Source organism: Haliotis cracherodii, unplaced genomic scaffold (assembly GCF_022045235.1).
Source record: "Haliotis cracherodii isolate W230 unplaced genomic scaffold, xgHalCrac1.p SCAF_15, whole genome shotgun sequence".
In the NCBI taxonomy this organism is placed as follows: Eukaryota; Metazoa; Mollusca; class Gastropoda; order Lepetellida; family Haliotidae; genus Haliotis; species Haliotis cracherodii.
Genome location: NW_027266270.1, coordinates 4,121,045 through 4,141,966, shown reverse-complemented (window position 1 = coordinate 4,141,966; position 20,922 = coordinate 4,121,045). Strand labels below are relative to the sequence as shown.

The 20,922-nt window shown below is 45.3% G+C and overlaps 2 protein-coding genes across 2 annotated transcripts in view; both read right to left on the bottom strand.

Moving 5' to 3' along the window:
* LOC139462183 (histone-lysine N-methyltransferase SETDB1-like) overlaps positions 1-20,922 on the bottom strand; it is a 68,045-nt gene that overhangs the window by 15,145 nt on the left and 31,978 nt on the right. The window contains exons 24-26 of the mRNA XM_071243737.1: positions 13,714-13,770; positions 8,649-8,774; positions 702-964 (exon numbers count right to left, since the gene is read on the bottom strand). Coding sequence (XP_071099838.1) covers positions 702-964; positions 8,649-8,774; positions 13,714-13,770 — 446 coding nt within the window. The remainder of the gene's footprint in view (positions 1-701; positions 965-8,648; positions 8,775-13,713; positions 13,771-20,922) is intronic.
* On the bottom strand, positions 19,056-20,789 carry LOC139462182 (uncharacterized). The gene has a single exon (XM_071243735.1). The coding sequence runs from the start codon at positions 20,731-20,733 to the stop codon at positions 19,204-19,206; it is 1,530 nt and encodes a 509-aa protein (XP_071099836.1). The 5' UTR covers positions 20,734-20,789; the 3' UTR covers positions 19,056-19,203.

Sequence of the window (20,922 nt, the reverse complement as noted above, 5' to 3'; positions counted from 1 at the left end):
CCATGTCAAATAAATTATGATGTTATTGTTTCAATGAATATAATAAATAATACATAAACTGCTGACTTGTTTTGTTATTGTAATTGTGAATTAATATTCGTATTTGTTACCCTATATTCGTGATATGAATCGTATTCGCCTCATAGTGTATTCCTTGCAGCCCTAATCTCTCCACAACCAGCTTTTTCCTGGTCAATAAGTGAGAAAACTTCCAATGGAAATTGCCAGGAGCACCTGAAACATTGCTGAAGTCAAGCAATGGTTCCCTCCGTGAACACGAAACATCAGTGATCACAATAACTATCTGCCCGACAGTCCGAGATGGTCTATTTGCTGACAGACGGTCAGTTTTGAAAGGTTGCACACCCAATGGTCGGCTATTACTGTATCCCCTAAATGACCTAAGCATTCTAGTTTTAATTCAATGAAAGAGGTAAATTAACAGTAAATGTTAAACACATTATTGATGAATAAATTTCAATGAGTTAAAGTTATTAAATTGACAATCCGCTAGTTTATTGGGTTTTTTCTGAGAACTAACATTAAACAGTACCACCCTTTTGTTTAACTTTTTCTTACTTTTGTCATTATTCTAGAAAATTCTGGACTGGCAACTTTTAATCTGATCTGGTAACTTTGCAAAGTTGCCAGTCTGCTAGTCTGACTGAAATTTTAAGGAATTTTCTACACTGCAGACATACCCGAGTGAGCTGTAGTCGTGGACTTCCTCGCAAGCCGCGGTTTAGGTTTATCTGGCATAACTTCCTTCACCACCGGTTTCTTCTCCACAGGAAGGTCAAGGTCAGGTAGCTCATCAAAATCCATGGGCTCCTTCTTCTCAGGTTTGTTCACAGGAGCTGAAGCTTCTTCCTCATCGTCAATCATGATGGGGTCGGAGATGGAATCAGTTGACATCGGATCAGTTGATATACTGTCCACCCAGGCAGCCGTCTTCTTCTCGTACCTGACACACCAAACACCCGATGTTGATCAACATTTGAAAATACCATCATAGTTCAAATTACATCTCTGAAAATATATTTAAGCTTTCATTAAATTTGTTTCTTCTTTTTTAACATGCAGGGCAACAGCTACTATCTTCTCCCTAATTAAAGGTTTGAATGAGCTTCAAGACAGTTTGAACAGTGTTTTATATTGGAACTTCCCAGGTAAAAGCTGGGTCAAGCCTGAATTAATCTGTTTTTGTAAATCCAATATGCACAGGTATGGAGTTGACAGATAAAGGATCACATAAAAACAAATTTGATCAAAACATCAGTGGATACTGCCACTGCGAAGGGACGTAACTCTCTACACCTTAAACCACAGTGCCACCTTCTTTATAGGAAATATATGTATTTTAATAAAATCATATCATACTTAATCCTTTCATTGTCTCATGTGCATGTCAGCATGTGCTGATTAAATATCATAAATTATATATTTTCAACAATTAAATCTCAAAGCAGCTTCGCGAGGCAAGGAGGGGGTTAACAGACTAAAAAGTCCAGTTTCGACCCTTGTTGAACAAGGTTGGAATTATGGAGTTACATTTTGGCTGGACTAACGAGTTTATGCATAGTCAAATCAAAATCCAGCAACAAAATTGACATCCAGTTCGTCCACTGCCGTGCAGATTTCGGTTGATTGAAGTATTTGTTTTGTAAAGTATACATACCACCAACTTGGCATAAACATATATTTTCCAAATCTTTTCAGGTTTCTAAAAAAGGTGCTCACATGATTTGATGCACTTCGTGAAGACACGTTTTATTACAATAAAGATCTTGATCCTTTTTGTTTGAACCAAATGCTTGTATTATGAGAGGTGGAATCTGATTGGTCAATAGGAGGGACATAGAAGGGACATAACTCGCAATAGCCACTGGTGGCGCTATGATCGAACCCAGAAATTCCAGCCTAGTTCTGCAAAGGTGGAAACTGGAGTTTTACAGTCAGTTAACTCCCTTGCCTCAAGAAGATGATCACAAAGACATCAAATGGACATTACAAGGACAAAACAACATGGAACTACCACTAATAATAAGGAACAAAAGGATTTCAGGAAATGGTAGGAAGATGTGAAAGTGAGTGAGTGAGTGAGTGAGTGAGTGAGTGAGTGAGTGAGTGAGTTGTTCACATTCTAGTCAGCAGTCTATGAGGGAGCAAGACAAAAGTCTGATGATGGCTAAAGATGAACCTAAAACAATGAATTCATGGAATTTGAGACATCTCCAAACATCTCTAGAACTTCATCTTAAAAATAATGACATTCGCCCAGAGGTTTTCAGAGAGGAAAACACATAAATAGTTGGTTGGTTGGTTTGTTGTTTAATGCCGCACTCAGCAATATTCCAGCTATATGACGGCGGTCTGTAAATCATCGAGTCTGGACCAGACAATCCAGTGATTGACATCATGAGCATCGATCCACGCAATTGGGATATGATGACATGTATCAACCAAGTCAGCGAGCCTGACCACCCGATCCTGTTAGTCGCCTTTTACGACAAGCATAGTCACCTTTTACGGCAAGCATGGGTTGCTGAAGACCTATTCTACCCCAGAATCTTCACAGGTCATACCACTGCATGAATCTTATCAAAATACAGAACATCACACCAAGAAAGATCTTTGAACTTGAGTGAAAATATGACCAAAACCAACTGGATCTGTTTTTTGACTTGAACTGTAAAACCTTAAGTTATTTTAGTGGATGGAAACTTTTAGACTTGTTCCTCAAAACTTAAGGAATTAATATTTATATTTGCATTACATTTTTGTAGTGCTCCCTACATAATGCAAGCCAGAGATGTACATGTGTAAGTTTGTATGGCCATCATCCACCTGTGAAGCATGGTCAGTGTTCCTCCCACAACTGAGTATATCACTACTTGTCATAAAATCAAGCATTTGCCCAGTTCCCATCCTACAAAAACTCTACAAGTCAGCTGGCCGACCCTATACTGAGCTTAACTTACAGCATACACGACAGTGAGGTATCGATAATGTCCATGAAGATGGATGATGGGATGAGTTAGTGAATGAAGGCAAGTTTCATTTCAGCTTCCTTGCTTATCATGTTGATGCGAAATGAATGCTTATTACGTTAATTGCCTCATCTTATTCAGGGGGGCACGGGTGGCCCAGTCGTCTAAGGCGCCGCTATTTGCTGTGCAGAGTTGCATCCCTTGGGTACGCCAGAAACCTATGCTTGAGCTGACACGCTGCGATATAACTGGAACACTGTTAAAAGCGGCGTTAAACCCAACCCACTCACTCACTCATCTTATTCTGTGAATGAGTGCTTCAGGTAAAGTGTTTCTTGTGATGTTACATGTTAGGGAGTTGAGGATATTCTAACAGAGATCACATTGAACACCACAAGAGGACACATCGGACAGACAGGAGCACACTGAGATGAAAGACCATCAACACAAAACAAACTTCAACATGCATTCAAATTTGGAAGAACATACAAACTGGTAAACAAACAAAAGTAAACCCTGTACACAATCTGTACTCGAGACCCTGAGTGGGTGTTTGCTGACTGGAGCAATATAGAAAATCTCACCCAAGTGTCTTTTGATATCAAATCTATCAACACAAGTTGATAAAAGTAAAAAATTTCTGAGGTTTGTTGAGGATTTTTTCCACTTTTATCAACGGGTGTTGATATATTTGATATCAAAAGACACGACGTCGAGATTTTATTTATCATCCAACATCATTCTTCAAACTTTTTTAGTTTGTAGACTGTAATTAGCAGTGTCTTAAGTGTAAAAGGTACTGCTAACAGATTCAGTGGCAGAGCCATTAGTGATGTCATTTGATTGTGACGTCAGGGTAACCAATGACGTCACAATGGTCTATAAAGCATTGTGATGCAATTTCATTGCAGCAATATCTATAATGTAGATATCGCTTGATCTCAAATACAGGATATCCCCTGTGGGAGAGAGTTTTGGATGATAAAGCCCAATGTTCTAGACATTAACCACTTTGGTGAAATCAACGAGCACAGGTAAGGGGCTGACGAACCAAGAAACATAATCACCACAAAACAGGGATCTAATAATAGTACTACCTGCATGTTTCTGATCTGTACTATTAATCATCTATACTCAGGGACTATTTTTTTCTACTTGTTTGTTTGCCAGCAGCATTTGAGTTATGACTGAGAGTCACAGATAACAGCAAATAGGAAAGACTAGTATGATATTAAAGTTGAATTATAATGAATGTTTTATACAAAACGCAATTAGACAGAACAACGTCCTGCTACACAGTCATGAATATATACATGGCATACCAACATGTACTCCACTTATGGTAATATATAAAAGAAAGGTATATTTATTTCGAAGTCTAAAATGAAATCTCAAAATTTGTCCTTAAGAATTCCTTCAGAAAACCAGGTTGTCATGACAGACCTATTGTACAACCTGGTCTGATGGAGACACTCACAACAAAACTACCTGTCCAGACAGACAGTACAACCTGGTCTGATGGAGACAACAAAACTACCTGTCCAGACAGACAGTACAACCTGGTCTGATGGAGACAACAAAATTACCTGTCCAGACAGACCGACAGTACAACCTGGTCTGATGCAGACAACAAAACTACCTGTCCAGACAGACAGTACAACCTGGTCTGATGGAGACAACAAAACTACCTGTCCAGACAGACAGACAGTACAACCTGGTCTGATGGAGACAACAAAACTACCTGTCCAGACAAACAGTACAACCTGGTCTGATGGAGACAACAAAACTACCTGTCCAGAACAGACAAACAGTACAACCTGGTCTGATGGAGACAACAAAACTACCTGTCCAGATAGACAAACAGTACAACCTGGTCTGATGAAGACAACACAACTACCTGTCCAGATAGACAAACAGTACAACCTGGTCTGATGGAGACAACAAAACTACCTGTCCAGATAGACAAACAGTACAACCTGGTCTGATGGAGACAACACAACTACCTGTCCAGATAGACAGTACAACCTGGTCTGATGGAGACAACAAAACTACCTGTCCAGATAGACAAACAGTACAACCTGGTCTGATGAAGACAACACAACTACCTGTCCAGATAGACAAACAGTACAACCTGGTCTGATGGAGACAACAAAACTACCTGTCCAGACAGACACAGTACAACCTGGTCTGATGAAGACAACACAACTACCTGTCCAGATAGACAAACAGTACAACCTGGTCTGATGGAGACAACAAAACTACCTGTCCAGACAGACCGACAGTACAACCTGGTCTGATGGAGACAACAAAACTACCTGTCCAGACAGACAAACAGTACAACCTGGTTTGATGGAAACAACAAAACTACCTGTCCAGATAGACAAACAGTACAACCTGGTCTGATCTAGACAACAAAACTACCTGTCCAGATAGACAAACAGTACAACCTGGTCTGATGGAGACAGCAAAACTACCTGTCCAGATTGACAAACAGTACAACCTGGTCTGATGGAGACAACAAAACTACCTGTCCAGACAGACAAACAGTACAACCTGGTCGATGGAGACAACAAAACTACCTATCCAGATAGACAAACAGTACAACCTGGTCTGATGGAGACAACAAAACTACCTGTCCAGACAGACAGTACAACCTGGTCTGATGGAGACAACAAAACTACCTGTCCAGACAGACCGACAGTACAACCTGGTCTGATGGAGCCAAAAAAACTACCTGTCCAGATAGACAAACAGTACAACCTGGTCTGATGGAGACAACAAAACTACCTGTCCAGACAGACCGACAGTACAACCTGGTCTGATGGAGACAACAAAACTACCTGTCCAGACAGACCGACAGTACAACCTGGTCTGATGGAGACAACAAAACTACCTGTCCAGACAGACTGACAGTACAACATGGTCTGATGGAGACAACACAACTACCTGTCCAGATAGACCGACAGTACAACCTGGTCTGATGGAGACACTCACAACAAAACTACCTGTCCAGACAGACAACAGTACAACCTGGTCTGATGAAGACAACAAAACTACCTGTCCAGATAGACAAACAGTACAACCTGGTCTGATGGAGACAACAAAACTACCTGTCCAGACAGACCGACAGTACAACCTGGTCTGATGGAGACAACAAAACTACCTGTCCAGACAGACCGACAGTACAACCTGGTCTGATGGAGACAACAAAACTACCTGTCCAGACAGACCGACAGTACAACCTGGTCTGATGGAGACAACACAACTACCTGTCCAGATAGACAAACAGTACAACCTGGTCTGATGGAGACACTCAGAACAAAACTACCTGTCCAGATAGACAAACAGTACAACCTGGTCTGATGGAGACAACAAAACTACCTGTCCAGACAGACCGACAGTACAACCTGGTCTGATGGAGACAACAAAATTACCTGTCCAGACAGACAAACAGTACAACCTGGTCTGATGCAGACAACAAAACTACCTGTCCAGACAGACAGTACAACCTGGTCTGATGGAGACAAAAAAAATACCTGTCCAGACAGACCGACAGTACAACCTGGTCTGATGGAGACAACAAAACTACCTGTCCAGACAAACAGTACAACCTGGTCTGATGGAGACAACAAAACTACCTGTCCAGAACAGACAAACAGTACAACCTGGTCTGATGGAGACAACAAAACTACCTGTCCAGATAGACAAACAGTACAACCTGGTCTGATGAAGACAACACAACTACCTGTCCAGATAGACAAACAGTACAACCTGGTCTGATGGAGACAACAAAACTACCTGTCCAGATAGACAAACAGTACAACCTGGTCTGATGGAGACAACACAACTACCTGTCCAGATAGACAGTACAACCTGGTCTGATGGAGACAACAAAACTACCTGTCCAGATAGACAAACAGTACAACCTGGTCTGATGAAGACAACACAACTACCTGTCCAGATAGACAAACAGTACAACCTGGTCTGATGGAGACAACAAAACTACCTGTCCAGACAGACAACAGTACAACCTGGTCTGATGAAGACAACACAACTACCTGTCCAGATAGACAAACAGTACAACCTGGTCTGATGGAGACAACAAAACTACCTGTCCAGACAGACCGACAGTACAACCTGGTCTGATGGAGACAACAAAACTACCTGTCCAGACAGACAAACAGTACAACCTGGTTTGATGGAAACAACAAAACTACCTGTCCAGATAGACAAACAGTACAACCTGGTCTGATCTAGACAACAAAACTACCTGTCCAGATAGACAAACAGTACAACCTGGTCTGATGGAGACAGCAAAACTACCTGTCCAGACAGACAAACAGTACAACCTGGTCTGATGGAGACAACAAAACTACCTGTCCAGACAGACAAACAGTACAACCTGGTCGATGGAGACAACAAAACTACCTATCCAGATAGACAAACAGTACAACCTGGTCTGATGGAGACAACAAAACTACCTATCCAGATAGACAAACAGTACAACCTGGTCTGATGGAGACAACAAAACTACCTGTCCAGACAGACAGTACAACCTGGTCTGATGGAGACAACAAAACTACCTGTCCAGACAGACCGACAGTACAACCTGGTCTGATGGAGCCAAAAAAACTACCTGTCAAGATAGACAAACAGTACAACCTGGTCTGATGGAGACAACAAAACTACCTGTCCAGACAGACAAACAGTACAACCTGGTCTGATGGAGACAACAAAACTACCTGTCCAGACAGACCGACAGTACAACCTGGTCTGATGGAGACAAAAAAACTACCTGTCCAGATAGACAAACAGTACAACCTGGTTTGATGGACACAACAAAACTACCTGTCCAGATTGACAAACAGTACAACCTGGTCTGATGGAGACAACAAAACTACCTGTCCAGACAGACCGACAGTACAACCTGGTCTGATGGAGACAACAAAACTACCTGTCCAGACAGACCGACAGTACAACCTGGTCTGATGGAGACACTCAGAACAAAACTACCTGTCCAGATAGACAAACAGTACAACCTGGTCTGATGGAGACACTCAGAACAAAACTACCTGTCCAGATAGACAAACAGTACAACCTGGTCTGATGGAGACAACAAAACTACCTGTCTAGACAGACAACAGTACAACCTGGTCTGATGAAGACAACAAAACTACCTGTCCAGCTAGTAGAATATTTCGTAATTTTCCTACTTTTAGCTATATACTGTATACTCTTACGTCAGCTATTTCTTTATCCTTTAATACTGCAATAATCCTTTATATACTTGAAGACCTTTTTCAAAAATCAAGATGACAATAAAATTAACCACAATCCCCAGCATCTACCTGACATGAAACAAAGGAAAATTTGTACATCTTTACAAACACTTCCCACCTGATCACAGACTTCATGCAAAATACATATTAACACTGACACACAACACGACCATGTAGTACACAAAGGATGATGGTCGTCACCATCAATCATAGTAATGCAAACCAAACAGCCAGATGGCAACAGTGGCAACGTAAACGGCGCAACGTCATCAACAGAACCAACGTTCTACTCAGCACTGGAACACCACTGTACATCATGCTGTGACCGGCCGCACACTGGTTTGTATAAGGATAGGAAATATCAACCAACATGACTCGCCATTCTTTGTTGTCCCCACTCGCGGCAGAGTCACGCTTAATTACGATCTTCTTCAACTTTTCATCCTTCCTGTCTGAGCTCTCTATGCTTGACTGACTTTCAAGCTTAGACGTTTTGTTTCTTTTCCTGGAAATAGATATCAGAGAAGTTCATATTTTGTATGACCCTAGTACGGGTGTGACAATCACTGTGTGACAATCACTGTGTGACAATCACTGTGCAACAGTCACTGTGCAACAATCAATGTGCAACAATCACTGTCCATAATGTCGTAGCCGGGAATGTTTCAGGCGAACTGGTAATCCCTTACGTCGTGGACAGTATTGTTTTGAGCAGATCGGTAATCCTTCATGTCGTGGTTCCTAATATTTCAGGCAGGCAGGTAATCCGTTGTGTCGTGGTTCCTAATATTTCAGGTGGACAGGTAATCCGTTATGTCGTGGCAAGTAATATTTCAGGCGGACAGGTAATCTGTTATGTCGTGGCAAGTAATATTTCAGTTGGACAGGTAATCCATTATGTTGTGGCAAGTAATATTTCAGTTGGACAGGTAATCCGTTATGTCGTGGCAAGTAATATTTCAGGTCTGCATGTTTGTCATGACCAGTCTTCATGCTGTAGGCCATAGCGACCAGTGTTGTAGATTAGTGACCAATGTTGCAGGATACTGACCGATGTTGTAGAATAGTGACCAATGTTGTAGATTAGCGACCAATGTTGCAGGATGCTGACCGATGTTGCAGGATACTGACCAATGTTGTAGAATAGTGACCAGTGTTGTAGATTAGTGACCAATGTTGCAGGATACTGACCGATGTTGAAGAATAGTGACCAATGTTGTAGAATAGTGACCAGTGTTGTAGAATAGTGACCAGTGTTGTAGAATAGTGACCAGTGTTGTAGATTAGCGACCGCTGTTGCAGGATACTGACCGATGTTGTAGAATAGTGACCGCTGTTGTAGAATAGCGACCGCTGTTGTAGAATAGTGACCAGTGTTGTAGAATAGTGACCAGTGTTGTAGATTAGTGACCAATGTTGCAGGATACTGACCGATGTTGAAGAATAGTGACCAATGTTGTAGAATAGTGACCAGTGTTGTAGAATAGTGATCAGTGTTGTAGATTAGTGAACAATGTTGCGGGATACTGACCGATGTTGAAGAATAGTGACCGATGTTGCAGGATACTGACCAATGTTGTAGAATAGTGACCAGTGTTGTAGATTAGTGACCAATGTTGCAGGATACTGACCGATGTTGAAGGATAGTGACCAATGTTGTAGAATAGTGACCAGTGTTGTAGAATAGTGACCAGTGTTGTAGAATAGTGACCAGTGTTGTAGAATAGTGACCAGTGTTGTAGATTAGCGACCGCTGTTGCAGGATACTGACCGATGTTGTAGAATAGTGACCAATGTTGTAGAATAGTGACCAATGTTGCAGGATACTGACCGATGTTGTAGAATAGTGACCAGTGTTGTAGAATAGTGACCAGTGTTGTAGAATAGTGATCAGTGTTGTAGATTAGTGAACAATGTTGCGGGATACTGACCGATGTTGAAGAATAGTGACCGATGTTGCAGGATACTGACCAATGTTGTAGATACTGACCGATGTTGTAGAATAGTGACCAATGTTGTAGAATAGTGACCAATGTTGCAGGATACTGACCGATGTTGTAGAATAGTGACCAGTGTTGTAGAATAGTGACCAGTGTTGTACAATAGTGATCAGTGTTGTAGATTAGTGAACAATGTTGCGGGATACTGACCGATGTTGAAGAATAGTGACCGATGTTGCAGGATACTGACCAATGTTGTAGAATAGTGACCAGTGTTGTAGATTAGTGACCAATGTTGCAGGATACTGACCGATGTTGAAGAATAGTGACCAATGTTGTAGAATAGTGACCAGTGTTGTAGAATAGTGACCAGTGTTGTAGAATAGTGACCAGTGTTGTAGAATAGTGACCAGTGTTGTAGATTAGCGACCGCTGTTGCAGGATACTGACCGATGTTGTAGAATAGTGACCAATGTTGTAGAATAGTGACCAATGTTGCAGGATACTGACCGATGTTGTAGAATAGTGACCAGTGTTGTAGAATAGTGACCAGTGTTGTAGAATAGTGACCAGTGTTGTAGAATAGTGACCAGTGTTGTAGAATAGTGACCAGTGTTGTAGATTAGCGACCAATGTTGCAGGATACTGACCGATGTTGTAGAATAGTGACCAATGTTGTAGAATAGTGACCAATGTTGTAGAATAGTGACCAGTGTTGTAGAATAGTGACCAATGTTGTAGAATAGTGACCAGTGTTGTAGAATAGTGACCGATGTTGTAGAATAGTGACCAATGTTGTAGAATAGTGACCAATGTTGTAGAATAGTGACCAATGTTGCAGGATACTGACCGATGTTGAAGAATAGTGACCAATGTTGTAGAATAGTGATCAGTGTTGTAGAATAGTGACCAGTGTTGTAGAATAGTGACCAATGTTGCAGGATACTGACCGATGTTGTAGAATAGTGACCAATGTTGTAGAATAGTGATCAGTGTTGTAGAATAGTGATCAGTGTTGTAGACCAATGTTGCAGGATACTGACCGATGCTGTTGCATAGTGACCAATGTTATAGATTAGCAACCAGTGTTGCAGAATAGCAACCGCTGTTGCAGGATAGCGACCGCTGTTGTAGGATAGTGACCAATGTGGCAAGATAGTGACCAATGGTGTAGCATAGACACCAATGTTGCAGGAAAGTGACCAGTGTTGTAGATTAGTGACCACTGTTGTAGGATAGTGACCAGTGTTGCAGGAAAGTGACCAGTGTTGTAGATTAGTGACCAATATTGCTGAATAGCGACCGCTGTTGTAGGATAGTGACCAATGTTGTAGGATAGTGACCAGTGTTGTAAGATAGTGACCAGTGTTGTAGGATAGTGACCAGTGTTGTAGGATAGTGACCAGTGTTGTAGGATAGTACCATTGGTGGGCCACTGCTTCATCTGACCAGTTAAATATATGAGGTATTCCACACACTGGCCACAGTCAATACACATAGCTGGTCATGTTTATGTATCGTCATATTTGATCATCATAATAGATATACAACATTATTTGTTTGTTTGTTGTTTAATGCCATACTCAGCAATATTCCAGCTGTATGATGGGTGTCTGTAAACAATCAAGTCTGGACCACGCCATCCAGTGATTGATATCATAAGCATCGATCTATAAATTGGGTTACGATGACCAAGTCAGCGAGCCTGGCCACCCGATCCTGTTAGTCGCCTCTTACAACAAGCATGGATTGCTGAAGCATCCGTTCTAACCTGGCATATACATAATTAACAACTGGGTGTAAATCCAGAAGAAACGTGTATTTGATAACATACTACATTCAGTTGAAACACACACTCAACATATCAACATGCATTGTCAGATAAATAAGGATGCAGCCATGTCTTTACTAAGGAAGAAAATATCCCACATTATTGATAATTCTATCATAGCTTATCGTAATACTGACCAAGTTTAACAAACAACCCTACTCGTCACATCTAGATCTGAAGCTGTTTCATGTAATACTGCATAGTCTTAGGATCATCAATGAGAATGGCCTTCAGAAAGTGTGCATGGGTGAGTGAATAGGGCTTCATAGCAAACATAGAAACAAGGGGGACAAGACCTTGGGTGGCTCCCAAGTGCCCCACATGGAAGAGGTAAGCATTATGACAGCAGAAGTATGTCAGAAGTTTGCAAACATTGCAACGTGCAGGGAGGAGAGGAAATGGTTCAGGCTGCAGCAAGCATTATTCCAGCTATAATAAAGCAGCCTATAACTCAAGCTGGATCTGGGTAAACAAGTGGTTGACAGCATGAGCAACACTCCATGCCGTCAGGGTATGATGACACATTCAGAAAGGTCACACTTGAGTGAGTGAGAGGGTGATTTTACGCTGTTTTTAGCAGTATTTCGGCAACGCTTTAACCACTAGGCTACCCCACTCCCTCGGGGTCACACTTGAGAACCAAACGTTCTCATCCTCCTATGATATAGATGAGATACTGGGTGCCTGCTCTGCACTGGACCCCCATAGACAAACATGGCACTACAAGGGACTGATTCTTCCCTGGACCCCATAGTGAGACAAACATGGCACTACTAGGGACTGATTCTTCCTAGGACCCCATAGTGAGACAAACATTGCACTACAAGGGACTGATTCTTCCCTGGACCCCATAGTGAGACAAACATGGCACTACTATGGACTTATTTTTCCCGGGATTCAATAGTGAGACAAACATGGCACTACTAGGGACTGATTCTTCCTAGGACCCCATAGTGAGACAAACATTGCACTACAAGGGACTAATTCTTCCCTGGACCCCATAGTGAGACAAACATGGCACTACTAGGGACTGATTCTTCCCAGGACCCCATAGTGAGACAAACATGGCACTACAAGGGACTGATTCTTCCCGGGACCCCATAGTGAGACAAACATGGTACAAGGGACTGATTCTTCCTAGGACCCCATAGTGAGACAAACATGGCACTACCAGGGACTTATTTTTCCCGGGACTCCATAGTGAGACAAACATGGCACTACAAGGGACTGATTCTTCCCTGGACCCCATAGTGAGACAAACATGGCACTACTAGGGACTTATTTTTCCCGGGACTCCATAGTGAGACAAACGTGGCACTACAAGGGACTGATTCTTCCCAGGACCCCATAGTGAGACAAACATGGCACTACTATGGACTTATTTTTCCGGGGACTCCATAGTGAGACAAACATGGCACTACTAGGGACTGATTCTTCCCTGGACCCCGTAGTGAGACAAACGAGGCACTACTAGGGACTTATTCTTCCCGGGACTCCATAGTGAGACAAACATGGCACTACTAAGGACTGATTCTTCCCGGGACGCCATAGTGAGACAAACATGGCACTACTAGGGACTGATTCTTCCCGGGACTCCATAGTGAGACAAACATGGCACTACAAGGGACTGATTCTTCCCGGGACTCCCATGTTGCCTGGACACGTGCGCCTACCTGGTGGCATGCTCTTTGTGCTCTACAGTCTGGTCATTTCCTTCACCAGCAAAGTCACTGAAGCAGAGACAGAACACAGTACAAATACAAGCCATACACACAGGGAAAGACTTACAGGATCTGCATGGAATAGGTGAGGTCTGACACCAGCTGATCAACACATTGTAACACAGAGTCGTGGGGTTCACCACAGGAACCGATGAATCTCCACGGCCTCAGAGTGCTAAGCCCATGATATGCAGTAACACATTAATACTGTAATCTCCAAACACAACCCAAACATGACAGAGACTCCACCCACATACCTGCATTCCTGGGGCTAAACACAGAGAATCCTTGACCTAGTTAGTCCAGAAATCTCATGTTCTGGAGGTTTACTTTTAACATTATTATAACCTATTATTTTCAAGCATATGTCTACAAATCTATTTGCTGCTTACCTGGGATTTCATTAATCCGGATGGTTAAGAACCATACCGTCTGGATTAATGAGGTTTCACTGTACATAAAAGAAACCTGGTTTGTTCTGAAAACATGGTACGACTAGTTAACCAACCTTACATTAATTTTCATTTCTAGTTTGAACTCTTTTTCTCCAGTGTGGACAACAAATAGTTCAATTGTGACGAAAAATAATTCTCAGTTCAACATACACAAGGCAGTACAGTAGCCGTGTTTCCAGTGAATAAGGACCAAGTGGTAGTTTAATGTTGCATGTTAACAGTATTTATTAATTTCCCAACCTGAAAGACAATTACAACAGAGAGGAAACACACAAACATTGGTACGGTGTTGTAAGACAAGGTTGACAGTCGGAAAATTGTGAGATTTTAACCTACATACACTCTGCACAGCCAGTCATGAAGTTCAGTCCTTTGTTGTGATGGGTATTGACATGACTTTCGTATTGCAATTCACAGACAGTGATTCATGTAATGTGATGCACAATATAATTCATGCGTTCTAATTTGTTATGAAACTGAATATAAATGGGCCCTTACATTTTATTGAGATTTGCTATGTTCACATTGCATGCATAATAGACAGATTATATAAAGGATGCTGGTAGTGAAAAGTTTTCCTTTTTTATCACTGAACCAGTTGCTTATTTCTAAATTTCATTTCAATTCGACTTATCATGCTTGTAAACTTTGGCAACAAGATGAAAATAAGAATGATTTCAAATGTACTGTGATACATATTCATTAGTATATCAAAACGTGGTAGACCAGTTATATCAAACACCTCTAGTCTGTTAAGTGAGTGAGTCCTTTTAGCAATATACCAGCAATATCACCAGGGGGGGGACACCAGAAATGGGCTTCACACATTGTACCCATGTCGGGAATCGAACCTGGGTCTTCGGCGTGACGAGCGAACGCTTTAACCACTAGGCTACCTGACCGCCCCTTGTCTGTTATGTGGAAGAACATGCAGTGTTGTACTAAACTGAAAGAGACCCGGAGGTTTTCAGTTTTAGAATTTGAATCCCCATTTGACCTATTATTTTCCACAATTTTGTAGAATTTTCCTATTCGGAATATTCTATAAGTAATACGTTACCACTGTTATACCGAGGCTGTTGTCTCCCACAACTGCTGCTATAGCGAAATCTACCACAGAGATCTCAATTACCTCATGCAGCACGTGCGTAGCCACCTAGCTGCCATGTGACACCCTTCACTCTTGTCTCCTGCGAGAGCAAGTGCTCGGGGGACGGACGGGCGGGCAGCAGCCCAGTGGTAACGTATTACTTATAGAATATTCCGAATAGGAAAATTCTACAAATTACATTAAGTAATACGTTACCACTGTTATACCGAGGCTGACTACCACAGTAGGCGGTGGGGAGCACCTACAACCCGAATCCTGACTGCTAGCGTTCCTTCCGACCAGCGGAAGTAAACACCAAGGCGGAAGCACTCGATGCGCATGCACCTAGCTAGGCGTTACCCTATAGGAATACCAAAGCACTGTCAAGCGCATACCGTAAGGCTCAATCGTCATTGCCAAAACGATTGGTGACTCCAAACGGCCCCACTGGATAGGTATTTCATCGCCGCAGCGGATGAGAACACTGTATCCGCGTGAGCTTAATCTTAGATCAGGTTAAACAGTCGAAAAGAGGGAAATTAATTTCCTTCAGACCGTATATCCCAGAGCAAGCCTACTTAAAGTATGCATTAGGCGCGTGACCTAATTCCAGTATTCGTAAGCAGGTATCACAAGGTTGGAATACACGACAGACAATTAAATGAATAATTGTCAAAATACAAATAAGGATAAAACACACAAAAAGCCGCCTCACCTGTGGTGTGAGTGCGCTGGTTTGCAGGACCCCCACTCCTGTACCCACGGCGTGGGAACATTGGAGACGACCCAGATTGACCACCGTGCAAGGACTGACGACTGCGGAGTTTGGAATTGCGCTGGACACACCCCCTAGATGACCGCTTGTGCCGCGATCAGCGGCCCAAGACGGTGCACCCCCTCCACGTCTTCATCAGAAACCTTTCTGAGGTAATGATTGGCAAAAACCGAGTCAGAACGCCAGTAACAACCTCGTAATATTCTGTGAACAGAGATATTCGAGTGTAGGGCAAATGTTGCCGCTAGCGCCCTGATCTCGTGCGGGTTTGACCCCGCTACCGGTAACCCCCGAGACCGGTACGCCAGATTGATGACAGAACGAAGCCACAACGCAATCGAGTTGCGAGTTATGTCAACCGTGCGATTAGGGTTACACGATATGAACAGACGGTCACGCCCTTGTCTACGTTCATTCGAAGCCTTAAGATAATACTTAAGGGCCCTAACCGGACACAGCGCTCTGTCCTCAGTATCAGCAGGATGTAAGATTTCTTTGAGGGATCTTACAGTGAATTCTCTCTCCGTTTGCCCGACTCTCTGATTCTTGGCGACGAAGCCCATGAGCAGGCCCAGGCGGACCGCTCCTTCGTCACCCCTATCGAATCGTACCTTGGCGACATCGAGTGCATGAATTTCGGATACACGTGCCGCCGTGGCAAAGGAGAGGAGAAATGCTGTTTTCCAAGTCACATGCCGGAACGAAGCACTATGCAAGGGTTCATACGGAGCTTCCGTAAGTGATTGCAACACTAGGGAAAGATCCCAGGCCGGTGCCCGAAGGCGGCCCTTCTTAAGATCGTGCTGTTTGAAACCCTTGATAATACCCCGTATCACCGGCTCTTTGGAGAGACTGGTACCCATAGCAACGTCCCGTACCGTAGCAACGGACGAAACATAGTTGGCAATGGAACCCCCGGAGAGTTTCCGGGTCTCTCGCAAGTGAGACATGAAACGAGCAATATCCTGCACAGATACCTTATCTGGCGAATGAATGTGATGTTTACAACACCACTTCGTGAAAATAACCCAACGTGCATTATACACCTTCTGGGTAGAATCACGATGCATACTAACGTATGCCCGAGACGCCCGGCGAGAAAAACCTTTACTCCTCAGACGCTCGGTGACAACATCCACGCGTGCAGATTGAACTGCCCTGCGTTTGGATGAAGCTGACGGGTGTGAGGGTGGATCAAGAGATCCGGTCTCACAGGCAGTGGAAGTGGCGACTGCGTGACCTGGGTCAGCAAGTCGGGGTACCACGATCTGTTCGGCCACATGGGCGCGATCAGTAACATTCGACAGCGAACTCCTCGAAGCCGGCTTAGAATGTGTGGTATCAACGCTGTCGGCGGGTAAGCATAAGCGTCCAAGCCCGTCCAGTCTAACGCGAGAGCATCGTGATCGATGGCCCTCGGGTCCGGGACTGGTGATACAAACAACGGGAGTTGATTGTTGAACCGTGTTGCGAACAGGTCGACCATCGGACGACCCAAACGTTCGCACAGCCACTGAAACACTACTGGGTTCAGCATCCACTCTGTGGGGCTCGGTTCCTGAGGCCTCGATAGAGCATCGGCCAGTACGTTCCGCACACCTGGGATGTGACGGGCGCGTATCTGGCACGGGACACTGTCCACCAGAGCGTAAAACTCGAACGTGAGATCGAGTAGCGAGTGACTGTGGGTTCCCCCCAGTTTGTTCACATAGGACACTACCGTCGTGTTGTCGGTCGCCAGCATGAGCCGGGCGTCGACGAGACGATGCTTCCAGTGATTGACTGCGTTGATCACTGCCTTGAACTCGAGACAATTGATGTGAAGACCTAGTTCGTCTACGCACCACAGCCCCGAGCTCACCTCCCCCTCTAGATGGGCGCCCCAGCCCACTAGAGAGGCGTCTGTATACAGGTTCAACGTGGCCCGGTAGGGCCGCATAGAGACTCCTGATAAGACATTGTAAGGGAGCGTCCACCACTCCAGATGCGGTCGGAGCCGATCCGGGAGGGCGACGGTCGCACTGTTCACCTCCGTTGCTAACAACTGGATTAAAAACCGTTGCAGCGGGCGGAGTTGGAGACGACCCCGTTCGGTGCAGTCCTGGGCTGATACAAGTAGCCCTAACAGCTGTTCCCAAAAGTGAACAGTCTGTTGCACCGCTAAGACTTTGGCAATCATCGCCTGAATTTTGTGCCACCGGTCTGGGGGGACAAATAGGCGATGGGACACCGTGTTGAACCGACCTCCGATGAACTGCAAGTTCTGAGAAGGGGTTAACTCGCTCTTGGGGAGATTGACAATCCACCCCAATTGCTCCAAGAGCCGACGTGCGAAAACGAGATGGCGTGACAGGGTGTCCGTCATTCGATTTGCTACTAGCGAGTCGTCCAGGTACGCGAAGTACCGGACACCCCTCCGGTGGAGGAACCCCACTATGGGGGTGGTTAACCGGGTGAACAGCCAGGGAGCGGATGAAAGACCGAATGGGAGTACAACCCACTCGTAGTGCCTGCCTTGAAAGACAAACCTGAGATACTTGTGATGATCCGAGTGAATCGGAACATGCAGATAAGCATCCTTCAGGTCGATCGAAGCTAGCCAGTCGGCCGGCATGATCAGTGCTTTCAGGTCCGTCAAGCTCAACATTCTGAACTTGGGCGGCTTGCGCAGGTAGAACTCGTTGAACGATTTCAAGTTGTGAATCATTCTGAGTTCGGCACTGTCCTTCTTGGGAACGAGAAATATCCTGGAGTAAAACCCCGGTGTTATTTCTGGTAGAGCTAACTCCCGAACTGCCCTCTTCTCCACCAACCTGCCGATGGCATCGGCGAGGAAGGGAAGATCGGTTTCCGAATAGAAACCTGCCGACGGGGCAACGGTGAGCGGCGGATTCGCTTTGAGATCGAGCCGATAGCCGTACCGAATCGTGTTGACCACCCACGAGTCGTCGAACACTTGTTCCCAATTCTCCCAATAAGTCTGGAGTCTGGCTCCCACTGGGGACAGAGAGGGGGGCCGGACGGGCTGCGGCAGGCGCAACTGTCCAGGGCCAAGTGACTCGGGTTCGCCTACGGGCCAACCGAAGTTGGCGCTGTCGGCATACGAACCCCTCCAATGAGAGTCACCTGGAGGGGCCCTTGCCGTCCTTAGACGACTTGGGCTTCCCCCAGTTCCCCTTCTTCCCGCGAAAGGGCTGCTGAGAACCCTTACCGGAGCCCTCAGAGCGGGGCTTCTTCCCGGAGGAAGAAGGACCCGACCCCTTAGGCCTGCCGGACGCAGCATCCTGGGGCGCGCTCCGCTTCGGAGCGGCACCCAGGCGCCTATGCAAGGACCCCACAAGATCCAGTGTGTGCCGAGAGGCATCGGCAGACACAGCGGCCTGTTGTTCCTTCAGAACCCCAGGGATCTTGTTATTAAACAGGGTCCGAGCAGACCAAGGCTGCGAAAGGAGCACCTCCTGATTGGCAGCGTCCAACCCTGAAGCAGCCAGATACGACTGGCGCCGAAGAAAATGGCACGTGCCGGAAACAAAGGCCGAAGCCCCGGCAACGTACTCCAGGGAAGCATTCAAACCGAGCAAGCAGTTGTAAAAGCGCTGGTCTCGGTCCGTGGGAGAACCTTCGACCAGACTGGCCGCTGCAGCCAGGTATGTGTCTCCGTGAGACAATGCCAGCATGGAGTGTCGAGCGAGGGTGTCCAGCTGTTGCAAGGTACCTTGTGGTACCGTGGCAACCGGTGGGGCACGGACCCCCAAACGCTCCACATGGGCTTCCGCAGAAGGACCAGCCTCGGGAAAGGCAAGGTCATGTACTGGGAAAGACCCTTTTCTCCACGACGGGGGAGGTAACGGGAGACCCCGACCGGAGGCAGCTGTGAAGGCCTTCTCCAAAGAAGGCTTAATCCCGCGCAGCAAGGTTGATGCCGGGAAAGCCTTGTCGGACGTCTCGTCGTATACCTCGGAGGAACCCACGGAACCGTGGATTCCCCGCGGTATCGGCAGGGGCTTTGGCATGTCCTCGAAGAGGTCATACACCATGGCCACGCGGTCCTTAACCGATAGCGGAAGCAACGGTTCGGGGGAAGGACCGGTAACCACGGCAGCCGCCGCCGTACCGGTGGACCCCGCGTCCGAACCCGCGGCCACCGAAGAGGCCGGGGACGGAACAGCCAGCGGCCTATCTTGCGATAAGGCCGCCAGCTTGGAGTCCACAAGTTTCGACAACAATGCGGCGACGGAATCCCCAGACAGCCCGAGGGCCGCAAGGGGATCCGCCGCAGCCGAGGAGGTGGTACCCGCACGGGGACCCCGACCGGACGAACCAGCCACCACAGGGGTGGAGACGGACTGTACGTACAGCCGGTACCGCTCAAACTCCGCAGGCCCCAGACCTTCGCACAGGGTGCACCGGGTGTCCCCGCAAGGAACCCTGCACCGCGGGCAACGATCGTGGGGATCCCGGGACGACAAAAACTTTCTGCACACCCCACAACTCCGAGGAGCAGGGGTAGAGGGGGTGGATACTGGGGACATATCCATGTCAGACATTGATTGTTTGCTATAAACAAAGAACAAAACATGGTTACAACGCACGCACCACAATGATTCACAAACGAGCATTTTCACAAGAAAATAAACGAGCAATGTGAACATATAACATACACATATAACTTTTATTAAAGAAATAAGTTATGTTAACCCCCAAAACATACAAGAACAGGGGAAACGTAAAACACAACGTGCATACGCGAACCCCGCATGTATATAGAAAAAAGGGCGGGAAAAAATTTCCGTTTGGCGGGAAAATTATAACCAAGCGTAGCTACCGCAACGCCCCATAAA